The sequence below is a fragment of the Taudactylus pleione genome, unplaced genomic scaffold, assembly GCF_031769625.1.
Source record: "Taudactylus pleione unplaced genomic scaffold, aTauple2 ptg000726l, whole genome shotgun sequence".
NCBI lineage: Eukaryota > Metazoa > Chordata > Amphibia > Anura > Myobatrachidae > Taudactylus > Taudactylus pleione.
The window spans coordinates 5,055,684-5,082,165 of record NW_028285128.1 but is presented as its reverse complement, the minus strand read 5'-3'; the positions used below and the strand labels follow the sequence as shown (position 1 = coordinate 5,082,165).

The 26,482-nt window shown below is 47.3% G+C and overlaps 1 protein-coding gene across 1 annotated transcript in view; it reads right to left on the bottom strand.

Moving 5' to 3' along the window:
- Positions 1 to 203: 203 nt before the first annotated feature.
- RFT1 (RFT1 glycolipid translocator homolog) overlaps positions 204 to 26,482 on the bottom strand; it is a 39,005-nt gene continuing 12,726 nt past the window's right edge. Inside the window, exons 8-13 of the mRNA XM_088456875.1 lie at positions 21,640 to 21,690; positions 21,302 to 21,432; positions 20,878 to 21,022; positions 13,169 to 13,274; positions 7,571 to 7,823; positions 204 to 1,445 (exon numbers count right to left, since the gene is read on the bottom strand). Coding sequence (XP_088313001.1) covers positions 1,281 to 1,445; positions 7,571 to 7,823; positions 13,169 to 13,274; positions 20,878 to 21,022; positions 21,302 to 21,432; positions 21,640 to 21,690 — 851 coding nt within the window. The 3' untranslated portion in view covers positions 204 to 1,280. The remainder of the gene's footprint in view (positions 1,446 to 7,570; positions 7,824 to 13,168; positions 13,275 to 20,877; positions 21,023 to 21,301; positions 21,433 to 21,639; positions 21,691 to 26,482) is intronic.

Sequence of the window (26,482 nt, the reverse complement as noted above, 5' to 3'; positions counted from 1 at the left end):
GATTATACAAACTCCACACAGAGCCGTAGTGGGAATCAAACCCACAACCTCATATAAACTAAAATTTGCCTGTCGATGTGCAAGTATAACTCCTCCCAAGCACATATGTGGCTCCAAATTAAGGTTTTGAACCTGGTCTTGAAACTGATATATTACATTGCATTAAGTAGAATGTTATTAGGAAAATAAAAACACAGAAAATATACAATAGAAAAATAAAAGTGGTTTTAATTGGCCACTTAGAGCATACAATAACAAACATATAATGTGGTTTTACTGGCCTTTGAATTTAGTATATTTGTAAGATGTCTTTAAAGTCCAATCTGTGGACACCAATTTTGAAAAGAACCCCTTTGCTTCCGATCTCTGTTGTATCTATATAGTGTTATTTACATATTATGCAGATACTAGTATGTGCTACTGTATATGGTGACATTTTAGCAATTCAAAATAAGTAACACCAATTACTATTCATTCATGGCTCAATGACAACACTAAGCTATCCTGCTGACACCTGTCATTTGTACAATTAAGGTGCCTGTAACATATACCTGCGTTTTGTCCTTACTCATTTATTGATACTGCAAATGAAGAATCTTTTCCATTAGCTAAAACTTCTTTCATTATTTTACATCACTTTTAGATAAAACAATGCATGTAGAACAGATAAAACAATGCATGTAGAACCATTTAATACATAAAAATTAGATGTATATACAGACATTTTTCAAAAATGAAAATAATTAAATTAGTATTCCACATATATTAATATTCCTTTGGTGCTAATCTCCAGCATTGGGCACTTTCAGCCACACAGGGTCTGTACCTCCATGTTCTAGATCGCAAGATAAAGCTCCTAAATCAGAGAATCTTTTTTCAACTTGTTATCGAAACATAGCGGCAGCTTCATTTATGTGCTGCATCAATATTCAGAAGGTGCCAGTCTATTCAATAGGAACTAGTGACATCACTATGGACCAAAGAGCAGCGTTCTCATGATTACTTGTATAGCCCAATAACAGCTGCCTCCGCGATATTTAGCAATGAGTGGGCTTTATTACCATCCCAATCATATCATCCTTTATTTTACCTTGTTCCTGAATTCTGCCCAGTACATTCCTCGTCTTTTATTTACCCATTTCTATATACGCTCCCCTTCGTCATCTTGGTTTTATTATAGTCTCTGAAGTCTGTAAATTCAGACATCCACACCTAAGAAGGGATTCAGTAATAGCTGTGATAGTACACAGACTGCAAGGCAGGCCTTTAGTTCCGCTCTGCTACACCTTCTTCTTTGGTTGTTTGGTCAGAAACTGACTATGTATGAAATGAGTTAGTTTTCTTTCTGCCCGGACAACAGCAGCTAAAGTGAGGAGGAGACAGAGGGCTCCGACCACGATGTGAGCCAGACGGGACAACCAGCCCATGTCACAGCACAGCATCATCTGTTGGAAGAATGGTGACATTGTTAATCCAAGCGTCGGTATACTTCCAGGAACACTGGAACACATACAGGGGAAATGATGCCACACTCTCTGTGCAGACTGTGGCTTTCCACCTTATAGACAATATTTAAATAAGCCATTCATTCAGGTGAACAGACTTCTGAGTAGAGACACCCTTGCTCAATGCACTGCACACAGAATGCTCCATTACTCCATTACAGACAGATCAGGGCTCATATAGTTGTACTTTATGTCAGTTAATGTCGACATTGTTGAAATGGCGGCATGGAAAAGGAGGTTTGGGTTAGTCACTAGGGGGAGGGGAGAAGAGGTTAGGTTTAGGCACGTGAGGGTGGGATAGGGGTTAAGCGATACTCATTGCTGGAAGCATCTCTCATCTTATATTGTGGTCTTTTCTAGTATGTTTTTTGCATTTAACAAATTAGTAACGTATTGAGTAAATGAACAAAATGACAAAACATAGAGGGGCGTTATAATTAAGCTCCGAGTGCACCTTACAGGATGTTACAGGTAAGAAACAATAAGCAATAGTTTAGTTGCTAGAATACCTGGAAATGCGTGCAGGGGGACACTACAATTATTTTCCTTCACTAAACCTGGTCTATGATATACATTTAAAAGCCCAGTTTAATATTGGTCCATGATACCAATAACGTTCTAAGGCGCCGATTTAATTGTGAGGTCCTTCTGCGCAAATTTATAAGCAAAAATTAGTAATATTTCTTGCCATAAGCATCTCCCACATACACACCACACGAGGCTCAACTTGCCTTTGTATTTAAATTGAATCGACCTCTAGTACCCCTTTTACACTGACTTAAATATCCAGGGTTGATGCACGTGAAGGCGCATCAACCCAGGATTTTTGTCGGTGTAAACGGAACAACCCAGGTGACTATGACCCGGGTGGCGTCGCATGCCGCCCGATTGGCCGGCTTCAGTGGCGCTTGGAGATGACATAATCTCCAAGAGTCCACTGCCGCGCCGACCAGAAAAGAGCTGCGCACCCCACCCGCCCTCTGGACCTCTGCGGAGTAAGGTAAGGGGGTCGCAGAGGAGGAAGGAGAGGAAGAAACACTGCTCACCTGCGCCGGAGAGCAGTCAGTGCTGGCCCGGCTCCGGTGTGACCGGTGCCAGTGTAAAAGGGGGTCTGTCTCGGGTTGGAAACGTGTTCCAAATCCCGGGTCAGCCCTGGGACTTTGGTGTAAAAGGGGTATAAGACTGTTTTCACCCAAGCAACTTTTGTCCATTATACGCTGAATTCAACTGCTCTGTATGAAACGCCTCTGACCGGAAAATTAGCTATGGCTTTCGCCATGCATTGTTACCCAAATACATTGTGTTAAAACACTACAAGGCAACATCAGTATCATTTAGTCACGCTGAAGAAAACAAACAAACCATACAACATGATCTACATTTTTAGATAAGGAATAAAAAGCTATTTGCACAGTACTGACACACATGTTGTCCCAGGGGATGCAGTCGGGATGCAGACGGTCTAAATGCCGACCGTCGGCATCCAGACTGTTTAATCCCGGCAAGTGTCTAATGACCGGCGTCATTAGACCTACGCCGGGAGCCTGACACCCGGCTCACCGATCGAAGGTAAGCCAGGTGTGGACAGCCTCGGGGGGAGGAGAGGGTTAGGGGCTCCCGTGGGGGACTTAGGGTTATGCCCCCCCCCCCACGGGAGGTTAGGGCTAGGCTAGGGGAAGGGGGGAGTTAGGCACCCTCGGGGGTAGGTTAGGGTTAGGCACCCCCCCGGGAGACTTAGCGTTAGGCTGCGGGGAGGGGGTAGTTAGGTTTAGGCACTTGGGGGGGGAGGTTAGTCAATAGAAAAAAAAATACTTACCTGTCGGGATCTCACTGCCGGGCTTCCACTGTCAGGATTTGAACCATGCGGCCGGCGGTATATCATACTGATCCCTGTCCCAGAATTATATATTCTAAACCAGTGGTGGGCAATAGGCGGCCCTCCAAGCCTTCACTTGCTGTGCCCAGCTCCTTCCCGATTTGTAATCATGTTATTACAGATAGATGCTTGTTCCATTGCTCAAATCTATTAATTTAACTTGTTGCTGAGACTAAAGCTGGGTACACACTGGAGCGATGGTGGCCTGACATGTCGTTTCCAGCTGAATTGGAACAACATATCGGCCGGATCACTCAGTGGGGGTGATTCAATTCTTGGGTGCCGGACTGTAGATAGACAGTAATTAGTTAGACAATGTCTAGATCGACCCCAGTTGTTAGACAGTCAATAGATCGACAGGTACAAAAGGTCGACAGGTACAAAAGGTCGACACACTAAAGGTCGACACACTAAAGGTCGACAGGGTCAAAAGGTCGACATGAAAATGGTCGACATGAAAATGATCAACACCTTTTTTTTTAGGGTTAGGCACTTAAGATGAGCCAGTGTCCAATGTCATTCCCTACCATTCAAGTAGGCATGGAGGGGGAATAAATCCATGTGGAGAGCGAAGCGAGCCACCGTGCCCGCAAGGGACCAAATGGAATTTACGCAATTTTTTTTAAAAAAATGTGTCGATCATTTTCGTGTCGACCTTTTGACCCTGTCGACCATTTGTACCTGTCGATCTACTGACTGTCTAACTACTGGGGTAGATCTAGACATTGTCTAACTAATTTTTGTCCATCTCTTATACCACACCCCAATTCTTTTGCAGGTAGCTTTTTAAAAAAAAATTTTTAAGACGCCGAAAGGAGCAATCCAATTGCTCTGTCAGGGCGCGATAGCCGTCGGCGCCAGCATTTCTGCTCGCACCCTCAGGAGGGTGCGAGCAGAAATGTGCGAGAGACCCCTTGGTTTGGGCGCACTAACCAGGACTTTACAGGTTTGGGGGCGATAATTAATGAGTGCCCAGAACAATTGAATTGTAACCCTGGGCGCTCATTAAGTATCACGTCGTAAAAAACTATTGAATCGACCCCAGAGTGTACGACCACACTGCGCGCTCCCATGCTAGTCAGCGATATTGCATGCAGCGCTGTACAAGGTAATGAAGGATGGAATGAGGGATCGTTCCGACCTTCATTACATCGTTCTGATGGGTACCGCAGATACGAAATGTCTGCCGGCGGCCGCTATATCAGCTGGGTGCACATCGTCCTCTAGTGTGTATCCAGCATAAGAGTAAAAAGTGGCCATTTTGAAGGTTAGAGGGCTGCCCAAATACAGCCCTCCGAAGTGTATCACGTTTCCCATCACTCTTCTTTTCAATTTTAAGAGGGTACACACGGTCATATTTTCTGGAAGAAATTAACGATAACGATTGTAAAAATAGTTACATCGTTCATATCGTTGACATGTTTGGCATGCATCGACGAACGATGCACGTGCCTGCATGTCAGATAACGATATCCGATATCGACTGTGTTTGCAGTCAGATTTGGACGATATAATTAATTTAAATACTGTCAGAAATCAGTCATCGTTCATGAAATCTTTGGTAAAATCGTTCAAAGTTGATCCAGCAAATCTGACCTTGTGTATGCACCATTAATCCAGCCAGCTGGCCTGAGTCCACCCAGCTACTGAGAGAGCCATGTAACACAGCTGTATAATATGTCCTAATAAAACACACAGCTGTGGATAAAAAAATAAACAAAATATGTAGCTTTTAAATCCCACATCTTTTATTCATTCCTTCTCATATTTCATGTATTATCTATTTTATGGTCCACACATTGACAATCATGTTACTTTCAAATCAATTTTGATCACATATAACAATATTTAGACTTATGCCTAGTGACGGTTACTATGCCAACACAAGTTTGTGCCAATTAGGAAACTTGCTTGCCTAGCGATTGACTGCCCTATATCTTTGTACAGAGCCGTAACGGAGGCTTGCGGCGCTTTGTGCAGGCCACGCCCCTCTATATGACATCACACGGAGGGGGAGGGGGGCTACAAACATTTACATTCTTGGACCCGGCATCCGCCTTCCAATCTTTTAACCAGAGAATCGTACGTGCCACCACGGATTCCGATGAAACCTTAGAGGAAAGGATCCCATTCAAGGCGGCGTCTCCCAGATAAGACGCTCCTTCTCTAATAAAGGAGATCATGTCCAGGCATCTGTTAAAGACTCTTCTAGAGTTTTAACCCACTCCTCAATAGCTCTTGCTACCCAAGCAGTAGCCATAGTTGGACGGGTGGCCGTTCCCGCCAGCGAGAAGATTGATTTGAGGCAACTCTCCAGTCTCCTATCCGTGGCTTCCTTCAGCGAAGCCGGTGGGATTAGTAGAGTGGTGCGCTTAATAAGCTGTGCCACATGCGCATCAACTGACGGTGGATTCTCCCACCTAGCACAGTCCTCTGCTGGAAAAGGATATAAAAGCGCCACTCTTTTAGAAGGATGGCTTTTCTTATCCTGACAGACCCACGCTTCTTCCATAAGTTCTGATAAATGCTCAGACTTTGGGAATCCTGCCTTGACCACTTTCTGGTGTCTGAACAGGGGTGCCTTCCCAAGCGGAGAATCCCCTTCCTCGATATTTAATACTGATTTCACAGCCCTAATTAGAAAAGGGACAACGGCTACTGGGAAATGATCATCACCCTCCTCGGAGCTAGACTCCTGAGAAGAGTCCTGTGCCTGCTCCTCGGAGGAGGAGGCGCTGGAGTACTCACCCATGTGAGAAGGTAAATGGCGCCTGGATTTAGGCTGCTTTGGCTTGACTGCCTGAGGAGTCTGAAAACCCCCCAAGGATGATACCATAACCTTACCAGCACCAGGGTCCATCCAAGGCGGCCACATCATGGGCACAGGATGCATCTGCTGAGGCAAACCCCAAACCGGTGGTGCCGGGGCAGCCAGCCGCTCTGCCACCTGAGCCTTAACCTGAGAAAATGATGCCCAAGGGGGCTCAGGGCCTGTAATAGGCAGACTTAATTGGTGTGGTGGCTGTCTAAAACAGTTCCCACAAAGCCCATTTTGTCGAAAGTCCTGTGGGGACAAGCCTGCCTTGCAGGCTATACAGGATATCAGCAACGGGGCTCCCGCCACCTGACCCTCATGTCAACTATGCCAAGGTTCTGAGTGTATATGTGCTGACTTTCTACTCTCAACCCACACACCTGCAGTAAGGGATAAGGGGAGAGACAGTGACAGTTTACAGGAACTGGTTCTTTTACATAAGAAACAGTATACACAGACAACAATCACGTCATGCATAAACACTTCTGTGAGTCATACGCATCTAAGTTCTCACTACCATAATCAGCGCTAGGATTAGTAGGATAGAGCCCTGTAAAAACCTGAACCAGCAGTAGGAAAGGTATACACAGGGAGACTGCCCAGCGTCCTGATGGAGGAGCGATCAGAGCAACTGACATACACGCTGGCTGCCTTATATGGAGGCTGGGAGGAGCAACCCACTCCGCTGCGCCAGAAGACTGGACTAGCGTGTGGATTGGGGGAGGGGCCGCCGGGGAAGCGGACATCCCCTATGCTGCTTGGACCTGACCGGTAAACTGACATGGCCGCCGACACAAGCCCCGGCTTGTCAGGAACATCACATCCCGGCGGTCTAGTGTAGGCGACAGGCTGTTTTGCCCCTGACTGCAGCTGACCTCCGAAGGCCGGACTGCCACGTGGTCCCGGCGTCAAAGGCCGCCGCGACCACCCGCTTACCTGCCATGCCCTTGATCCGGATGCGGTCCAGGGCATGAGAGCCCCTGCCGAAGCCCTAGCCATGGACCTGCCAAGGCTAGCGATGCGGCGCCGGAGGAGGTAGTTGTAGTGGGTGGCCAGTGCGTCTCCAATCAGACGCGAGGCTGCTTCCAGGACAGCTCAGACCACCCGCCTAGATGGAGAGCAAAACTAGTTTTTTTTTGTTATACTCGTCTGCGGAACTGCTCCTGCAGTCCCACTGTCTATGTGGTGTACACACCAAACAGGAAGAACTGGTTACCTGAGGCAAGGGGGTGGGGTATATGAGGAGGGACCCGGTACATCCTGGGAGCAGAGAGCTCGTTTGTATTAACTGTTTGGTGACCGGGATTCATACCCCAACGTATTGGCTGTGGACCCCATGGACCCCGAAGAAGAAAAAAAAAAAAAAGTTGTTACCTCTGAATAACCGGTCACTGCAACACTGGCAGCCAGAACACAAATAACTGCTGGGGATGGGACAAGTCCGGAGAGAGGCTGGTACGGGCTCTCCATGTAATATCTACTAATGTAGAGTAGACTGTGAGCAATCCGCATGCCCATATTGAAGCAGTTTGCCAGGATGAATCCGATACTGCTGCTCAACCAAAGAGTCATGTAATAGGAGAGGCAGAGGAAACTCAGCGAGAGACCCAACATGACATAGTTAAACCTGGCAAAGAAGTAATAGAGAGTATGAGACAGAGGCACAAACCGAAATTAGGAGTAGAAGATTTGAATGAATTACATAATAGCACATTTTCATTTTATTGCAAACTATTCCACTTGGATTTCTCCAGTAACATAAAGTAGGTTTTGTTATTCATCATGCCCTGTTTTACAGAAAAAGTGCCAATGGACAGTTCCTTAATGTTTAACTGCACCCAGTTCTTTAATATCAATATCAAGGCGTTCGGCTTACACAATGCTAAGAGAGTTTGTGAACTCTGTCAAATAATGGGCTCAAGGCCTGATTCAGAGCCGGACGCTATTTTCGCTCGCTCGTTCAGAAAAAGGGGCCGGCTATTTAAATTGAGCGCTCGCTCTTTGCGGTCTGTTGACGCCTCTGTCTGAGCGAGCGAACGAAACATGCGCTCGCTATTTTGTAAAGACGCCCCCTGGCTGCTCGCATCCTACGTCATCTCCGCTATTTATTTGATTAATCGAGTACATGGAAAGGCGTCTGAACTGCTCGCAGTGCTTGTGGTTGGATTTTTCTACCGCAATCATGCAAACAGTTCAGGCTAAGAAACAACCAAGTGACGTGGTCGATGACGCTGCTTTGTTAATTATGCACACCCTTAAAACGCCCGTTTGGCACGCCTGCGTTCGGATCTCCACTCCCCGTTTTCAAGCACCTTCCCCTGTTACCACCCACAAACGCCTCATCCTGTCACTCAAATTAGCAGGCACTCACAATTTTGCGAACACACGTTTTCCGACCGCACTGACTGGTTGGCGCATTGCGACCCATACGCATGCGCAGATGTGCGAACATCGCTCGGAGCAAAACGAGCGGCCGCTTACGAGCGGCTCTGAATCAGGCCCTCAATCCTCTTAGATGCGAGTTTGTGTCATGAAACTCACATACATTGCACCCAAGACATGCAAGATCCAATTAGAAATGCCAATTTGCAGTAGTCGCGGCGAGGGTGCGCAACTTTACTACAAAGTGCTACCTAGGAGAAGTGCATGAAAAAGTGGGGAAACCATTCTCTGAACCCAAAAGAGTGGTAACTGAGATAGTAGGACAATACAGAAAGGCTGTTACTGGCCAATAAGGAAAAATGGTTGAAAAATTATAGCAAGCAAGTGTTTTTCAGCAAATTAAAGTCTTTCCAGCATTTTGGGGAACAGAAAAATGTCTGTAGTAGTTTTTATACAAGTTTGTAAAAAGTTGGAATAAAAAACTTACTTGTCATCTGCAAGTTTAAAACACCCTCTCCCATCAATACAATACCTCCACATACCTGTCCCACATTATTACACCTCAACGTTCCTGTCCCCATCATTTACACCGGGATGCAATCGGGAAACCGGCTGTCTTAATCCCGACAGTCGGCTTCCCGACTGCTTTATCCCGGCGAGGGTGAAATGCCCGGCATCTAGATGTAGACGCCGCTCATTTCCTAGACGCCAGGAGAACGGCGCCCGGCATCCCGATCGAAGGTCCGGCGGTATTTCATACCGATTCCTTTACACCTTCACATACCTGTCACACACCATTACACCTCCACATACCTGTCACACACCATTACACCTCCACATACCTGTCCCCCATTATTACACCTCTACATACCTGTCCCACATCATTTCCACCTCCACATACCTGTCCCACATCATTTACACCTCCACATACCTGTCACACACCATTACACCTCCACATACCAGAATGTCGATATGGTCATTAGGTGACAGTCAATATGGAGACATGGTAACATGTTCAGAATGTCGACAGTTTTTTTTGTTGATTTTTAGGGTTAGGCTAAAATAAAAACCAAAAACATGTCGACATGCTGAATGTGTCAACATTTTAACCAGGTCGACCTAAATACATGTCTACATATTGTCGACATTCTGACTGGCGACATTCAGAATCTGTCGACATTTTGAATATGGACAAATCATACCACACCTAAAGCAGCCATAAACCGTGAGCTGTGGATTCTAACTTGCAGTGGGAGTGAGCTGCGGATTCTAACTTGCAGTGGGAGTGAGCTGTGGATACTAACTTGCAGAGGGAGCTGCGGATTCTAACTTGCAGTGGGAGCTGCGGATTCTAACTTGCAGTGGGAGCTGCGGATTCTAACTTGCAGAGGGAAGGAGCTGCGGATTCTAACTTGCAGAGGGAAGGAGCTGCGGATTCTAACTTGCAGAGGGAGGGAGCTGTGGATTCTAACTTGCAGAGGGAGCTGCGAATTCTAACTTGCAGTGGGAGCTGCGGATTCTAACTTGCAGTGGGAGTGAGCTGCGGATTCTAACTTGCAGTGGGAGTGAGTTGTGGATTCTAACTTGCAGAGGGAGCTGCGAATTCTAACTTGCATTGGGAGTGAGCTGCGGATTCTAACTTGCAGTGGGAGTGAGCTGTGGATACTAACTTGCAGAGGGAGCTGCGGATTCTAACTTGCAGTGGGAGCTGCGGATTCTAACTTGCAGTGGGAGCTGCGGATTCTAACTTGCAGAGGGAAGGAGCTGCGGATTCTAACTTGCAGAGGGAGGGAGCTGCGGATTCTAACTTGCAGTGGGAGGGAGCTGCGGATTCTAACTTGCAGTGGGAGGGAGCTGCGGATTCTAACTTGCAGTGGGAGTGAGCTGCGGATTCTAACTTGCAGTGGGAGTGAGCTGTAGATTCTAACTTGCAGTGGGAGTGAGCTGCGAATTCTAACTTGCAGTGGGAGTGAGCTGCGGATTCTAACTTGCAGTGGGAGTGAGCTGTGGATTCTAACTTGCAGTGGGAGTGAGCTGTGGATTCTAACTTGCAGTGGGAGTGAGCTGTGGATTCTAACTTGCAGAGGGAGCTGTGGATTCTAACTTGCAGAGGGAGCTGTGGATTCTAACTTGCAGAGGGAGCTGTGGATTCTAACTTGCAGTGGGAGTGAGCTGTGGATTCTAACTTGCAGTGGGAGTGAGCTGTGGATTCTAACTTGCAGTGGGAGTGAGCTGTGGATTCTAACTTGCAGTGGGAGTGAGCTGTGGATTCTAACTTGCAGAGGGAGCTGCGGATTCTAACTTGCAGTGGGAGTGAGCTGCGGATTCTAACTTGCAGTGGGAGTGAGCTGCGGATTCTAACTTGCAGTGGGAGTGAGCTGCGGATTCTAACTTGCAGTGGGAGTGAGCTGCGGATTCTAACTTGCAGTGGGAGTGAGCTGCGGATTCTAACTTGCAGTGGGAGTGAGCTGCGGATTCTAACTTGCAGTGGGAGTGAGCTGCGGATTCTAACTTGCAGTGGGAGTGAGCTGCGGATTCTAACTTGCAGTGGGAGTGAGCTGCGGATTCTAACTTGCAGAGGGAGTGAGCTGCGGATTCTAACTTGCAGAGGGAGTGAGCTGCGGATTCTAACTTTCATTGGGAGGGAGGTGCGGATTCTAAATTGCAGTGGGAGTGAGCTGCGGATTCTAAATTGCAGTGGGAGTGAGCTGCGGATTCTAACTTGCATTGGGAGTGAGCTGCGGATTCTAACTTGCAGTGGGAGGGAGCTGCGGATTCTAACTTGCAGTGGGAGTGAGCTGTAGATTCTAACTTGCAGTGGGAGTGAGCTGCGAATTCTAACTTGCAGTGGGAGTAGGCTGCGGATTCTAACTTGCAGTGGGAGTGAGCTGTGGATTCTAACTTGCAGTGGGAGTGAGCTGTGGATTCTAACTTGCAGTGGGAGTGAGCTGTGGATTCTAACTTGCAGAGGGAGCTGTGGATTCTAACTTGCAGTGGGAGGGAGCTGCGGATTCTAACTTGCAGTGGGAGTGAGCTGTGGATTCTAACTTGCAGTGGGAGTGAGCTGTGGATTCTAACTTGCAGTGGGAGTGAGCTGTGGATTCTAACTTGCAGAGGGAGCTGCGGATTCTAACTTGCAGAGGGAGCTGCGGATTCTAACTTGCAGTGGGAGTGAGCTGCGGATTCTAACTTGCAGTGGGAGTGAGCTGCGGATTCTAACTTGCAGTGGGAGTGAGCTGCGGATTCTAACTTGCAGTGGGAGTGAGCTGCGGATTCTAACTTGCAGTGGGAGTGAGCTGCGGATTCTAACTTGCAGTGGGAGTGAGCTGCGGATTCTAACTTGCAGTGGGAGTGAGCTGCGGATTCTAACTTGCAGTGGGAGTGAGCTGCGGATTCTAACTTGCAGTGGGAGTGAGCTGCGGATTCTAACTTGCAGAGGGAGTGAGCTGCGGATTCTAACTTGCAGAGGGAGTGAGCTGCGGATTCTAACTTTCATTGGGAGGGAGCTGCGGATTCTAAATTGCAGTGGGAGTGAGCTGCGGATTCTAACTTGCATTGGGAGTGAGCTGCGGATTCTAACTTGCAGTGGGAGTGAGCTGTGGATTCTAACTTGCAGAGGGAGCTGCGAATTCTAACTTGCAGTGGGAGTGAGCTGCGGATTCTAACTTGCAGTGGGAGTGAGCTGCGGATTCTAACTTGCAGTGGGAGTGAGCTGTAGATTCTAACTTGCAGTGGGAGTGAGCTGCGAATTCTAACTTGCAGTGGGAGTGAGCTGCGGATTCTAACTTGCAGTGGGAGTGAGCTGTGGATTCTAACTTGCAGTGGGAGTGAGCTGTGGATTCGAACTTGCAGTGGGAGTTTCAGTTGGACTGAGATTATTTTGATCTAATACAGAATTACATTTTATGCAAACCGGTTTCTCTACTAAATTCCATATTCCTCTAGATTGATTACGGTGGTTTTTGGTGAACTTGAGACAGGCAGTTGTATGTCTCATGGAGAACAGTGCTTTGCTGTTGGTACGTTGCACCCTCCCCTTGTCCAGAACTTTACTTGGGGAGAATTGGGACATCTTGAAGTATTGTATCCCTTAGTCCTGGAGTGATATATGTTAACAAATACACAGTGGAAATGTAATAGCAGGTGTTGATGTTTGCCAGCTGTACCCCATCGGTCTGATGTTGCCCGATGGAGACCAGTCTTTAGCAATGATATATTAACCCTCTGCATCCACATAATCATTGACAACGGTTATTCTGTGATCCTAACAAATGGTTACAAATTTGTTATGCCAACTTTTTAAGATTGTTTTCTTTATGTTATCTTGTAAAACATGAAAAAATATATATATATTTTTTTTTTATTTAATCATTCTCTTGTAGATCAAATAATGATAGCAATACAGATAATTCTCCCTTAGGATTTGTCTGATTACTGAAAGATTCTGCTGGCTCCAGAACATAATTTGCATATTACAATTAAGCAATTAGGGGAAAGGAGTGATAGAAGCATACAATAGATTTTGGATAAGTGTGACTGTGTTGCCTTTGAATTCAGCTAAATTTTAAACAGAATCCTGAATGCACCCACCTGTCTATCTGCTCCTTACTCATTGCAGCAAACGTGAAACACTCTGTGACTCCATTGATGGCTAGCAGGAGAACATACAGGCAGTAGCAGCGCAGGAGAACAGGACCTGTAATATAACACCGGCAGCTGATATAGCAAGATGACAACTAAATGCATAATATCAACTTAAGCTAGTAACATAATCTTAACTGAGATTTTCAAAGACATTTAGTTCACCGGGGACCACAAACTAACAATTTGTGGACAGTGTCAGGCGAGTGGAATAAGCACAGACGGAATAAGTCACTTCTTCTGAAATGAGTTTCTTATAATCGTATAGTTATGTGTAACTAGATGAAAACTCTCCCTATAACTTTTTATTGCATCAGTTTCACCACGGTGAACTGTATGTGTGCATCTGTAGTATTCAATCTCTAAAGTGGCCTTGTCGTGTTCTGAAGCCCCAGTGTGTAAAATAAAGAGATGCCATGTAATGGTCTTTAACTAGTGCCATGACGAGAGCAGGAGGTGAGGCCAATACCAGAATCAGCCTGAAGCCTATCCGCACACTGAGCTTTCTGTTGTGGGGAAGAGATGCAGTTATGGTCCCCAACAGTGCAGAGAGGTGGGATCCTCATAGTGTCTACAATAAAGAGGCAGATCTAGCTTTTAAATGCAGCTGGAGCCAACAGAATCAGCACATTTGTAAAGTGTAAAGGTTAAGACTCCGTAATTCACATACAGCTTCTGTATGTGCTAAGCCTAGTTGGAGAGCTTACCATGTACTAGAAAGATAGAGTTATATTATCTGCACCCACTTACATCCCCAAAAGCCATCTCGCCAAGTTGAAACATGCTAAATAACTTACTGTACAGTAACTTGCAAGTATGACTGAGCCCGGTACCTAATGATACTGGGGGGGAGCCAGATTGAGAAAAACAGAAAGCAATGTATGAATGTACAGTATATATATATATATATATATATATATATATATATATATATATATATATATATTAGGGGTGAGCGGGTTCGGATTTCTGAAATCCGAACCCCCCCGAGCCCCCCCGATCCGAGTCCGATCCGAGTCAGGCTCGACTTTTCCCGCCTGACTCGGATCTGACATCGAGGCAAAACGTCATCATCCCGCCTTCCGAGTCTCGCGGGTTTTGGATCCTATATAAGGTACCCGCGTCGGCGCCATTTTCTCACTCGGCTGTGGACAGTGAAGAGGGAGGGTGGGAGTTAGTGCTGTGTAGTGTAGTGTAGTGTAGTGCTGCTGTTGTCCACTACTTCAAAGTCCATAGGGGCTGGCTGTGTTGTGCTGTGCTGCTGTTGTTAATAGGGGCTGTGTCCACTACTTCAAAGTCCATAGGGGCTGGCTGGACTGTGTTGTGCAGTCAGTTCTCCATAGGGGCTGTGTCCACTCCAAAGTCCTGTGCAGTGTCCCAGTCCTAAAGGGGTGCTGTAGTGTTGTCCAGGGGGTGCTCTGTCCATCAGGGGTGCTCCCCCCAAGTGCTAAAAAAATAATATATTTTCTGTGTTTGTGAATTGTGTGCGCAGTAGCCGCACGTGCATCAACAAAGTAGTGCCAAGCGTGCGCCTGTGTCATAAGTAAAGGGCCGGCTGGCTTGACCGTTAAGGGTGCTGTAACCCCCGAAAGTACACTCCAGTCCAAACCAAAAAAAAAATTATTTTCTGTGTTTGTGAATTGTGTGCGCAGTAGCCGCACGTGCATCAACAAAGTAGTGCCAAGCGTGCGCCTGTGTCATAAGTAAAGGGCCGGCTGGCTTGACCGTTAAGGGTGCTGTAACCCCCGAAAGTACACTCCAGTCCAAACCAAAAAAAAAATTATTTTCTGTGTTTGTGAATTGTGTGCGCAGTAGCCGCACGTGCATCAACAAAGTAGTGCCAAGCGTGCGCCTGTGTCATAAGTAAAGGGCCGGCTGGCTTGACCGTTAAGGGTGCTGTAACCCCCGAAAGTACACTCCAGTCCAAACCTAAAAAAAAATTATTTTCTGTGTTTGTGAATTGTGTGCGCAGTAGCCGCACGTGCATCAACAAAGTAGTGCCAAGCGTGCGCCTGTGTCATAAGTAAAGGGCCGGCTGGCTTGACCGTTAAAGGGTGCTGTAACCCCCGAAAGTACACTCCAGTCCAAACCAAAAAAAAATTATTTTCTGTGTTTGTGAATTGTGTGCGCAGTAGCCGCACGTGCATCAACAAAGTAGTGCCAAGCGTGCGCCTGTGTCATAAGTAAAGGGCCGGCTGGCTTGACCGTTAAGGGTGCTGTAACCCCCGAAAGTACACTCCAGTCCAAACCTAAAAAAAAATTATTTTCTGTGTTTGTGAATTGTGTGCGCAGTAGCCGCACGTGCATCAACAAAGTAGTGCCAAGAGTGCCCCTGTGTCATAAGTAAAGGGCCGGCTGGCTTGACCGTTAAAGGGTGCTGTAACCCCCGAAAGTACACTCCAGTCCAAACCAAAAAAAAATAATTTTCTGTGTTTGTGAATTGTGTGCGCAGTAGCCGCACGTGCATCAACAAAGTAGTGCCAAGCGTGCGCCTGTGTCATAAGTAAAGGGCCGGCTGGCTTGACCGTTAAAGGGTGCTGTAACCCCTGAAAGTACACTCCAGTCCAAACCAAAAAAAAATTATTTTCTGTGTTTGTGAATTGTGTGCGCAGTAGCCGCACGTGCATCAACAAAGTAGTGCCAAGAGTGCGCCTGTGTCATAAGTAAAGGGCCGGCTGGCTTGACCGTTAAAGGGTGCTGTAACCCCCGAAAGTACACTCCAGTCCAAACCAAAAAAAAATTATTTTCTGTGTTTGTGAATTGTGTGCGCAGTAGCCGCACGTGCATCAACAAAGTAGTGCCAAGAGTGCGCCTGTGTCATAAGTAAAGGGCCGGCTGGCTTGACCGTTAAAGGGTGCTGTAACCCCCGAAAGTACACTCCAGTCCAAACCAAAAAAAAATTATTTTCTGTGTTTGTGAATTGTGTGCGCAGTAGCCGCACGTGCATCAACAAAGTAGTGCCAAGCGTGCGCCTGTGTCATAAGTAAAGGGCCGGCTGGCTTGACCGTTAAAGGGTGCTGTAACCCCTGAAAGTACACTCCAGTCCAAACCAAAAAAAAATTATTTTCTGTGTTTGTGAATTGTGTGCGCAGTAGCCGCACGTGCATCAACAAAGTAGTGCCAAGCGTGCGCCTGTGTCATAAGTAAAGGGCCGGCTGGCTTGACCGTTAAAGGGTGCTGTAACCCCCGAAAGTACACTCCAGTCCAAACCAAAAAAAAATTATTTTCTGTGTTTGTGAATTGTGTGCGCAGTAGCCGCACGTGCATCAACAAAGTAGTGCCAAGCGTGCGCCTGTGTCATAAGTAAAGGGCCGGCTGGCTTGACCGTTAAGGGTGCTGTAACCCCCGAAAGTACACTCCAGTCCAAACCAAAAAAAAATTATTTTCTGTGTTTGTGAATTGTGTGCGCAGTAGCCGCACGTGCATCAACAAAGTAGTGCCAAGCGTGCGCCTGTGTCATAAGTAAAGGGCCGGCTGGCTTGACCGTTAAAGGGTGCTGTAACCCCCAAAGTACACTCCAGTCCAAACCAAAAAAAAATTATTTTCTGTGTTTGTGAATTGTGTGCGCAGTAGCCGCACGTGCATCAACAAAGTAGTGCCAAGAGTGCGCCTGTGTCATAAGTAAAGGGCCGGCTGGCTTGACCGTTAAAGGGTGCTGTAACCCACAAAGTACACTCCAGTCCGAACCAAAAAAAAATTTATTTTCTGTGTTTAGCCGCACGTATATATCAAATCGATATAACATAAATGGAGGACCAAACTTTCTCCGATAAAAATAAAATAGAGAAAGATCAAGAACCACTTCCTCCTAGTGCTGAAGCTGCTGCCACTAGTCATGACATAGACGATAACATGCCATCAACGTCGTCTGCCAAGGCCGATGCCCAATGTCATAGTAGAGGGCACATACAATCCCAAATGGCAAAGTTCAGGAAAATGACCTTGAAAAAGACATTTAAATCAGCTGAAGAGAAACGTAAACTTGCCAATATGCCATTTACGACACGGAGTGGCAAGGAACGGCTAAGGTCGATCCCTAGTATGTTCATGACTAGTGGTTCAGCTTCACATGACGATGGAAGCACTCCTCCCACTAAAAAAATCAAAAGAGTTAAGCTGGCAAAAGCACAGCGAAGAACTGTGCTTTCTAAGAAGATATCACAAATCCCCAAAGAGAGTCCAAGTGTGGTGGTGGTTGCGATGCCTGACCTTCCCAGCACTGGACGGGAAGAGGTGGCTCTTTCCACCATTTGCACGCCCCCTGCAAGTGCTGAAAGGAGCACCCACAGTCCACTTGCTGATATGCAAATTGAAGATGTCACTGTTGAAGTACAACAGGATGAGGATACTGGTGTAGCTGGCGCTGAGGAGGAAGTTGGCGAGGAGGATTCTGATGGTGATGTGGTTTGTTTAAATCAGGCTCCGGGGGAGACAGTTGTTGTCCGTGGGATGAAAAAGCCCATCACGGTCATGCCTGGGCAGAAGACCAAACATTCCACCTCTTTGGTCTGGCAATATTTCTATCCAAATCCGGACAACAACTGTCTTGCCATATGTACCATATGTAAAGGTGAAATAAGTAGGGGTAGGGACGTCAACCACCTAGGAACATCCTCCCTTATACGGCACCTGCAGCGCGTTCATAAAAAGTTACTGTCAAGTTCAGAAACTTTGGCTCAGACCGTAAGCAGTCCAGGGACACCTAAATCCCGTTGTCCTGTTGTATCCAAGCGCCTGCAAACCACACCGTCAACTCCCTCCTCGTCAATTTCCTCCTTAGTCAGGATCGGAAGTAGTCCTGCAGGCCATATCACTGGCATGACTGACTCTCCTATCCGGGATTCCTCCGGAGGATCCTGCATTGCTACGCCTACTGCTGCCGCTGCTGCTGTTGCTGCTGCTGCTGGGAGTCGTTCATCATCCCAGAGAGGAAGTAGGAACACCACTACTTTTACTAAACAATTGACCCTCCAACAGTCCTTAGCGAGGAGGATGAAGTACGACAGCAGTCATCCTGAAGCAAAACGTATAACTGAGGCCTTGACTGCTATGTTGGTGTTAGACGTGCGTCCGGTATCCGCCATTAGTGCAGTGGGATTTAGACAATTGATGGAGGTAGTGTGTCCCCGGTTCCAAATCCCGTCTAGATTCCACTTCACTAGGCAGGCGATACCGAGACTGTACAGAAACGTCAGAAAAAGTGTCCTCAGTGTCCTGAAAAATGCCGTTGTACACAATGTCCACTTAACCACGGACATGTGGACAAGTGGAACAGGGCAGACTAAGGACTATATGACTGTGACAGCCCACTGGGTAGATGTATCACCTTACGCAGCAACAGCAGCAGCGTCACCAGTAGCAGCATCTCAGAAACGCCAGCTCGTTACAAGGCAGGCTACGCTGTGTATCACCGGTTTCAGTAAGAGGCACACCGCCGACAACCTCTTAGAGAAACTGAGGGAAATCATCGCCCAGTGGCTTACCCCACTTAGACTCTCCTGGGGATTTGTGATATCTGACAAGGCCACCAATATTGTGCGGGCATTACATCTGGGCAAATTCCAGCACGTCCCATGTTTTGCTCACACAATAAACTTGGTGGTGCAGAATTTTCTGAAAAGCGACAGGGGCGTGCAGGAGACGCTTTGGGTGGCCCGAAAAATTTCTGGCCACTTTCGCCATTCAGCGACTGCGTGCCGAAGACTGGAGCGCCAGCAAACACTCTTGAACCTGCCCCGCCATCACCTGAAGCAAGAGGTTGTGACGCGGTGGAACTCAACCCTCTATATGCTTCAGAGGATGGAGGAGCAGCAAAAGGCCATACAAGCCTATACATCCACCTATGACATAGGCAAAGGAGGGGGTATGCACCTGACTCAAGCGCAGTGGAGAATGATTTCCGTGTTGTGCAAGGTTCTTCAGCCCTTCGAACTTGCCACACGTGAAGTCAGTTCAGACACTGCCAGCTTGAGTCAGGTCATTCCCCTCATCAGGCTTTTGCAGAAGCAGCTGGAGAAAGTGAAGGAGGAGCTAAGACGGAGCGATTCCGCTCGGCATGTGGGACTTGTGGATGAAGCCCTTCATTCGCTTTGCCAGGATTCCAGGGTGGTCAATCTGTTGAAATCAGACCACTACATTTTGGCCACCGTGCTCGATCCTAGGTTTAAAGCCTATGTGGTGTCTCTCTTTCCGGCCGACACAAGCCTGCAGAGGTGCAAAGACCTGCTGGTGAACACACTGTCAGCTGAAGCGGAACGTGACACGTCAACGGCTCCTTCTTCATTTTCTCCCGCAACTGGGGCTGCCAGGAAAAAACTTAGGTATCCTAAGCAACCCGCTGGCGGTGATGCAGGGCAGGCAGGACCAAGTTTGGACATCTGGTCCGGACTGAAGGACCTGGCAACAATTTCTGACATGTCTACTGTCACTGCATATGATACTGTCACCATTGACAGAATGGTGGAGGATTACATCGGTGACAGCATCCAAGTAGGCATGTCAGACAGTCCATACCTGTACTGGCAGGAAAAAGAGGCAATTTGGAGGCCCCTGTACAAACTGGCTCTATTTTACCTGAGTTGCCCCCCCTCCAGTGTGTACTCCGAAAGAGTGTTTAGTGCAGCCGGGAACCTTGTCAGCGAAAGGCGTAGGAGGTTGCTTCCACAGAATGTGGAGAAGATGATGTTCATCAAAATGAATTATCAGCTCTTCCAGGGAGACCAGCCTCCAGAAGGTACAGAGGGACCTGTGGTGGTGGATTCAAGTGGGGACGAGTTAATACTTTGTGAGGATGAGGATGTACACACTGAAGAGGGTGAGGAATCGGTGGATGAGGAGGATGAGGATGACATCTTGCCTCCGTAGAGCCAGTTTGTGCAGGGACACATTAATTGCCAGCTTGTTTTGTGGGGGCCCAAACGAACCAATCATTTCAGCCACAGTTGTGTGGCAGACCCTGGCGCTGAAATGATTGATTTGTTAAAGTGTGCATGTCCTGTTTATACAACATAAGGGTGGGTGGGAGGGCCCAAGGACAATTCCATCTTGCACCTCTTTTTTTCTTTGCATTATGTACAGTTTGGGGCCTAGTTTTTCTAACTGCCATCCTGCCTGCCACTGCAGTGTCACTCCTAGATGGGTCACGTGTTTGTGCCGCCCACTCGTGTCGCTTAGCATAGTCATCCAGCTACCTCGGTGCAACCTTTTGGACATAAAAACACTATTGTGAGGTGTGAGGTGTTCAGAATAGACTGGAAATGAGTGGAAATTAAGGTTATTGAGGTTAATAATAGCATAGGAGCAGAAAAACCTACAAATTCTGTGATTTTAGCTGTTTTTATGCTTTTTTTCAAAAAAATACAGATCCAAAACACAAAACCCAGAACCCAAAACACGGAAGGGTGGTTTTGGCAAAACCAATCCAGATCCAAAACACGAAGAAAGATCCAGATCCAAAACCAAAACACAAAACACGAAAAGTGGCCGGTGCACACCCCTAATATATATATATATATATATATATCCCCACTGCAATGTTTAAAGTCCCTTTAAAAACAATATGATAATGTCATGTTATCACATGGGAGTGTATACAGAAGAGAACACTGAGGTAAGCTAGACCTATCTCCTTTTATTTCCCTCACCCTACATGCGTTTACCAGAGCCTCCACTGAGCATGGAGCCACCATAAATATCCAACGCCAGATGGGAATAGGCATAACCAAACGCAATGATAATCAGGCCAATCAACGTCACCAGCTTCAGCAGAGACTGCAGGACTTCGGAAGCGGCAGAGATCTCCTCCTTTTGGAAATAGAAAATGTAATGTTTAAAATTACCTTCCAGTTAGACATGTCCATCTCATGTTCAGTCATTTACTAAACCTACAACTAATGTTATTATAGATGTGCCAGTATCGATGCATTGGAAAGCTCAATTAAAAGTATAAAATCTGTGGTTCACAAACTGCATAGCTAGCATACAATCTGCCTTTCCTTCAAATTACAGCAGCAAAAGAGATCAATCAAAACAGACCTTTAGACTAAAATGCCTGCTGAGAAAGGGAGATGCGCTGGGACTTACCTTTTTTTGACTCCCAACATTTTTCCCTCTCTCCAGGACCTTGGCAAAGTATACATAAAAACTCTCTTCTATGGGCAGGAAGACGAAACGTGCCACCAGCGATCCCAGGTTATTTATAATATCATACACTCCTGTGGAACAGCAGCAGATTTGGAGAGGTGTAAGGGCCACATCCAAAAAGTCTCCAATGTAATGACACTTATCAAAATCCTTAAACTTTATTAAGAGCTCTTTCATTCTAAAACACTGCACTCTCTTTATGGTGTTCAGTGCAATAAACAGTACATGGAATCAGTGCAATAAACAGTACTTCTCAATGGTGATGGTGTGACACTTACCCTGATCTCCAAATGACAGTACATTCAGGAAGGTCATCACATAACGTTCACCTGTGTAGGACACACAGAAATAGTCCATTTTAGGATAGAACCATCCCATATTACACCTGGATTAGCTTCTACCCCACTATTCCTGACACTGTAGACACCTTATACACAAGTATTAAACTGAAAACAGAATATCTTCCTAGCACAATAATAAACACGTTGTTGTATAATAGGAATTTTGGTCAACTTACTGTTAAAAATCCTTTTCTCTTAAGCAGGCTGATGAACACTGGACCATGGGGATTGTAGGTTGGTGCTGGAGCTGGCACTTAATGAAACTGTAGCTTTAAATTCTAAGCTCCTCCCCCCTGCAATCCCACAATTCCAGTACTTCTTTAAAATAGTCCAGAGAGGAGTGAAACTGTTTAGAACAACTAAACAAAACCCAGTAGGGAAAAGATTGGTCAAGAACCAAGTACCTCGCACGACAGTGTGAGGGAGGGATCGCAGTGTTCCCCAGCCTGCTTAAGAGAAAAAGATTCAACGGTAACTTGACCAAAATATGTATTTTCTCTTGCAGCAAGGCTGGGGAACACTGGACCATGAGATGTTCAAAAGCCGCCCCCAGGAGAGGGAACGCTCAGGCTGCCTGACCAGAGAACTGAACAGAGGCAAAAAAGGGAGACGGAAAAACAAGCAAAAGTGCGGATAGGGGACCAGATGGCCGCGCGACGGATCTGTGCTGCTGAAGTCCAGTATCACGCTGCCCATAAGATCGCCGCCGCCCTAGCGGAAGGCACTGACACACGGTCTGATGTCGGTTGCTCGGCACCAGAATAGGTTTGAGTAATGACCGAGCGGATCCAACGCGAAAGGGTCTGCTGAGTAGCTTGCCAACCATGTTCCCACGTGTCATAGAGAACAGTGCTGCGTATCAAAGATGACGTGTCCAAGGCAATCTGCAGAGGTCAGCCTCCCAGTCCCGGGAAGTTGCCGAAGGAAGAAAAAAAAAAATCGGAAGGACAATATCCTGTGTAAGTACAAAGCCGAAGCAAGAGTCAGCTGGAACAAAAAACCTGTACTGAGCAACCGCACAATTGTCATGGAAGACAAGAAAAAGCGGCTTGCCAACCCCAAACTATGAACTATGCTGAGGGAAGACAATAGCCCTAAGGAAGACCAGCTTCCAAGCAACTAACCGAAGATCCATTGAATGCAACAACGCCAATGGAGCCTGGGTGAGAGCTGATAAGACTAGATTGAGATTCCATGGCTCCATCTGTGGCTGAAACGGTGGCTAAACACACAGCACATCTTGCAAAAACGGTTTGGACTCTTGCAAGAAGAGCCAAATGCTGCTGGAAAGAAAATGAAAGGGCCAAAGCCTGTATGGTCACAAAACCAAGTCGTCAACCAGCCTCCAAACCCTCCAGAAGGAAGGCCAAGAAACATGAGTCGAAAACAAGTAAACAAGTAAACATGTACACCTCTCAAGGTAAAAGTTTCCAAACCCGGGGGTAAGCGCGAGATGGAAATGGATTCAGGGCTCGCAGCCTAGTACAGACCACAAGAGAAAAACCTGCAGCTTTCTTATTCTCAGTCACAGTAGTCCAGTCACGAAAACCAACCAAGGAAAGTGTCCTTGTAGAGACGGGCCAAGTTGCAGCAGGTCTGGAGGAAGTGGAAGATGCCCCCCCGGACCTACTGACCTTAGGAGAACGTCCCAAGACCAGCGTAGGCAGCCCGGAGCCACTAGGATCACCCTCACTCGAGAAGCCTCAATGCCTCTGGAGACCTGAGGGAACAGTGGGGATGGGGGGCACAGATGTTTTGTATGAAAAATTCCACAGAACAGTCAAGTCAGCCCTTTGCGGTAGCCAGCGGATACCCGGATCACATACTAAACTGTGGAGCCTCACAAACGTGCAGAGAGGCCCAGAGAGTCCCACGTAGAAGGCCTCACGCCCAAAAGGTAGGAAGACCACTGGAAGGAGAGACCACTGCACTGGGAGAAACGTGGTTCTGTTGAGGAAGTCCACTGTCCGATGTCCCACTACCAGTATGACCACCGCTGAGAAATATGAAACGAAAGGTCTCAGCCGAAAGTAGTTCAGATACCATCGCTGGGTAATTATCCAACGGACTAAGATGGACAGAGCCCCCAATAGAGCCAGAACGATGTCCTGGAGCTTGAGCCCGTCGAACTTCAGAGCCATTCTGGACAGTGACCTAAGGCCCCCGGAGCCGAAAAGCAATTTTGCTGCAACTCAGCCGAGGAGACTTGCGGCCGTGGCCACAAAGAGCCAATCCAGAAGGACCAAGGAGTGGAGCTGGGGGAGAATGGAAACCCTCCACCAATGGAGAGTGACGGGTGCTGTCGGACAGAATGGGAACTGAGACTAGAGGGATGCCGAGCAACCCCTTCCAATGTGGAGATTTACCCACTGGGACTCCGGTGAGTAGAACCTGGTCCACTGAATGTTCCCGAAGTGGAAACCAACGTGCCCAACAACAGATTGTTCGATGCACCGATCGAATCGTAGACCAAGATTGGTAGGGTCCGTTCACCATTCACTGCAAGAAAAACAGCTGGAGAGAGGTGTCGAAGGCCACCCCCAGAAATGAAGGTGCAAACAAGGGAGACATAGCAAAAGTCAGGATACCGCATTGATGCGAAAGTACTTGAAACAAGCGAACTAGGAACCTTCCCAAGCAGAACTTCCAGAGAGGGCCGAATTGTGATGCGTTTTGGGCGCACTATCCGCGGCAGCACCGTCCGTATTGTGTTGCAAACACACAGAGCTGGGCTCCCACAAACGGTAGGGCCCGGAATAGACCGAACTGAACTACCCACCGCCTGGTGCTCAAGGCACAAGGAGACAAGAGCGGTCGGAATGAGCCGTTCAGCATTCGAACTAGGAAGGAGATAGAACCCCAGTGTCCATACCTGCGGAACTGGAGCAAAGACATGCTGGCTGAAAGGAAGTGGCAGCTAGCACGGGACAATGTCACCGCGTTCGCCGCTTCCTGGGGAACAGCGATGTGAAAAAACAGTAAATAGCGCATTGGTGGCGGACTTCCGAGGTCCCAGATGGAGTCATTGCGAAAAATGCCAAGCACCCAGCTGTCTGAAGACGTCACTCAAGGGTCACTGAACCAGAGGAACCGCCCTACCACTTGCAAGTGAACTGGGCAGAGAGAGACACACTGTTAGGCCCTAGGCTTCCCTTGAGGAACACACCTCCAAGATCCCCCTGAAATACGACAACATAAAAACAATTCACAGAATATGAAAGTGTAAGGAGCAGAGCAATGACAAACATATTAAAGAAAAATAAGACATAGCAATGAATCAAGTACCAAGAAACCACAACAGGAGAAAACATGCACTAAAATCATTCAAGGAGGATCGTCCTGCCTCAGGGCCTATGAGCCAGTCCACGGCAAAGTCCCCCGAGAATCAGCACAGAGAACTAGAAAGAGTAGCGTCCCCCCGGCCGCCAAGGCCCAACAAGCAGCCTATCCCAGCAATGCAAACATAAGGATCCACACTGTAGAGTATTTTCACCAAAAATGTTCCAAAAGAACCGTCAAATAAGGCAGGCCATGGAGCTATAAGGCAGTCTTGTGTAGCAAAGCGTTGTTCAATCCAATCCTCCAAACAGGCCACCTTCCGAGACTCCAAAGTACTCAGCTCGTCCACGACAGGGACACTACTGTTTGCAGAGGTAGAAACAGGGCTCACAGCTGCACTAGACCCAACATGATTTTCCAACAGCAATGTATGTAAAAGAGATAATTCGGCATGCAGATCAAGCACTTGGGCCTCCACCCTCCGTCCTGATTCAGAGTTGGGAATAGAGAGAAAGATAGCACTTAACTGTGTACCTGGACAAACCATGTTGCAATGCAAGCTTAATTATTCCTCTACAATTTAATGTCAGTTTGGACACCTCCCTCCCAAATCTAAATCTCTCTGCACATTTTAAATCTGCCCCACCTGCAGTGCAACATGGTTTCATCAAGATGATCAGTTGAGAGAGATAGCTCTCTCTATTCCCAACTCTGAATCAGGCCCTGAGTCTGTAATGGCCTGGAGGAGTCTGTCCATATTGAGCTTAAAAAGGTACAATCACATCAGGAGAAAACCACAGCAGGAGATGAACATCAGCAGCCAAATAAGATTCCAGAGGGTAGCACTGCACAGGATAGCGAATCCAGCATAAACAGAGGCAACAGCTGAAACAGGATCTTATCTGAGGGTAACACTGCACAGAAGACCCATTCTACAGGTGAAACTTCAAGGAAGGTAAGTATAGTACATATGATCTCTCAGTACAGGTCAAAGTAATACCAACATTATCAGAGGCACGGAGGTAGAGAAGAAACTATAGCAGTTTCAATAGAAGGAACAGGAATTGCACAGGAGCCGAGACCAACTTACAGGATGACAGTGGTGGCTGGGAGGACTACTCAGCAAAGCACAGGAGATCAAAATAAAAGCAGAGATCAGCAGGGGCAGCCCAGGAGATCAATCAGCAGAAGGAGCCAACCCCAATCACTGATCCATGAAGACAGCCGGCAGAGATTGGAGAGAAGGCCTCAGCACCCAAACCCCACTAGAGGGACAGCAGCAATGGCAGCACACCACCGAACAGTAGCCTCCGCGGCAGAAACACCCACAAGTCACAGCATGGAGTAGCAGAGGAGGACAAGAGCCGCCCACACAGCCAGGACCAAGCGCCGCTGGACCCGCGGCCGGAGGACGCCAAAACCAGGAGTCCGAACTGGGACAGGAGGAAGTAGAGTCAGACAGCGGAGACCGCACAGGACACCCCAGGACCTTCACAGAAAC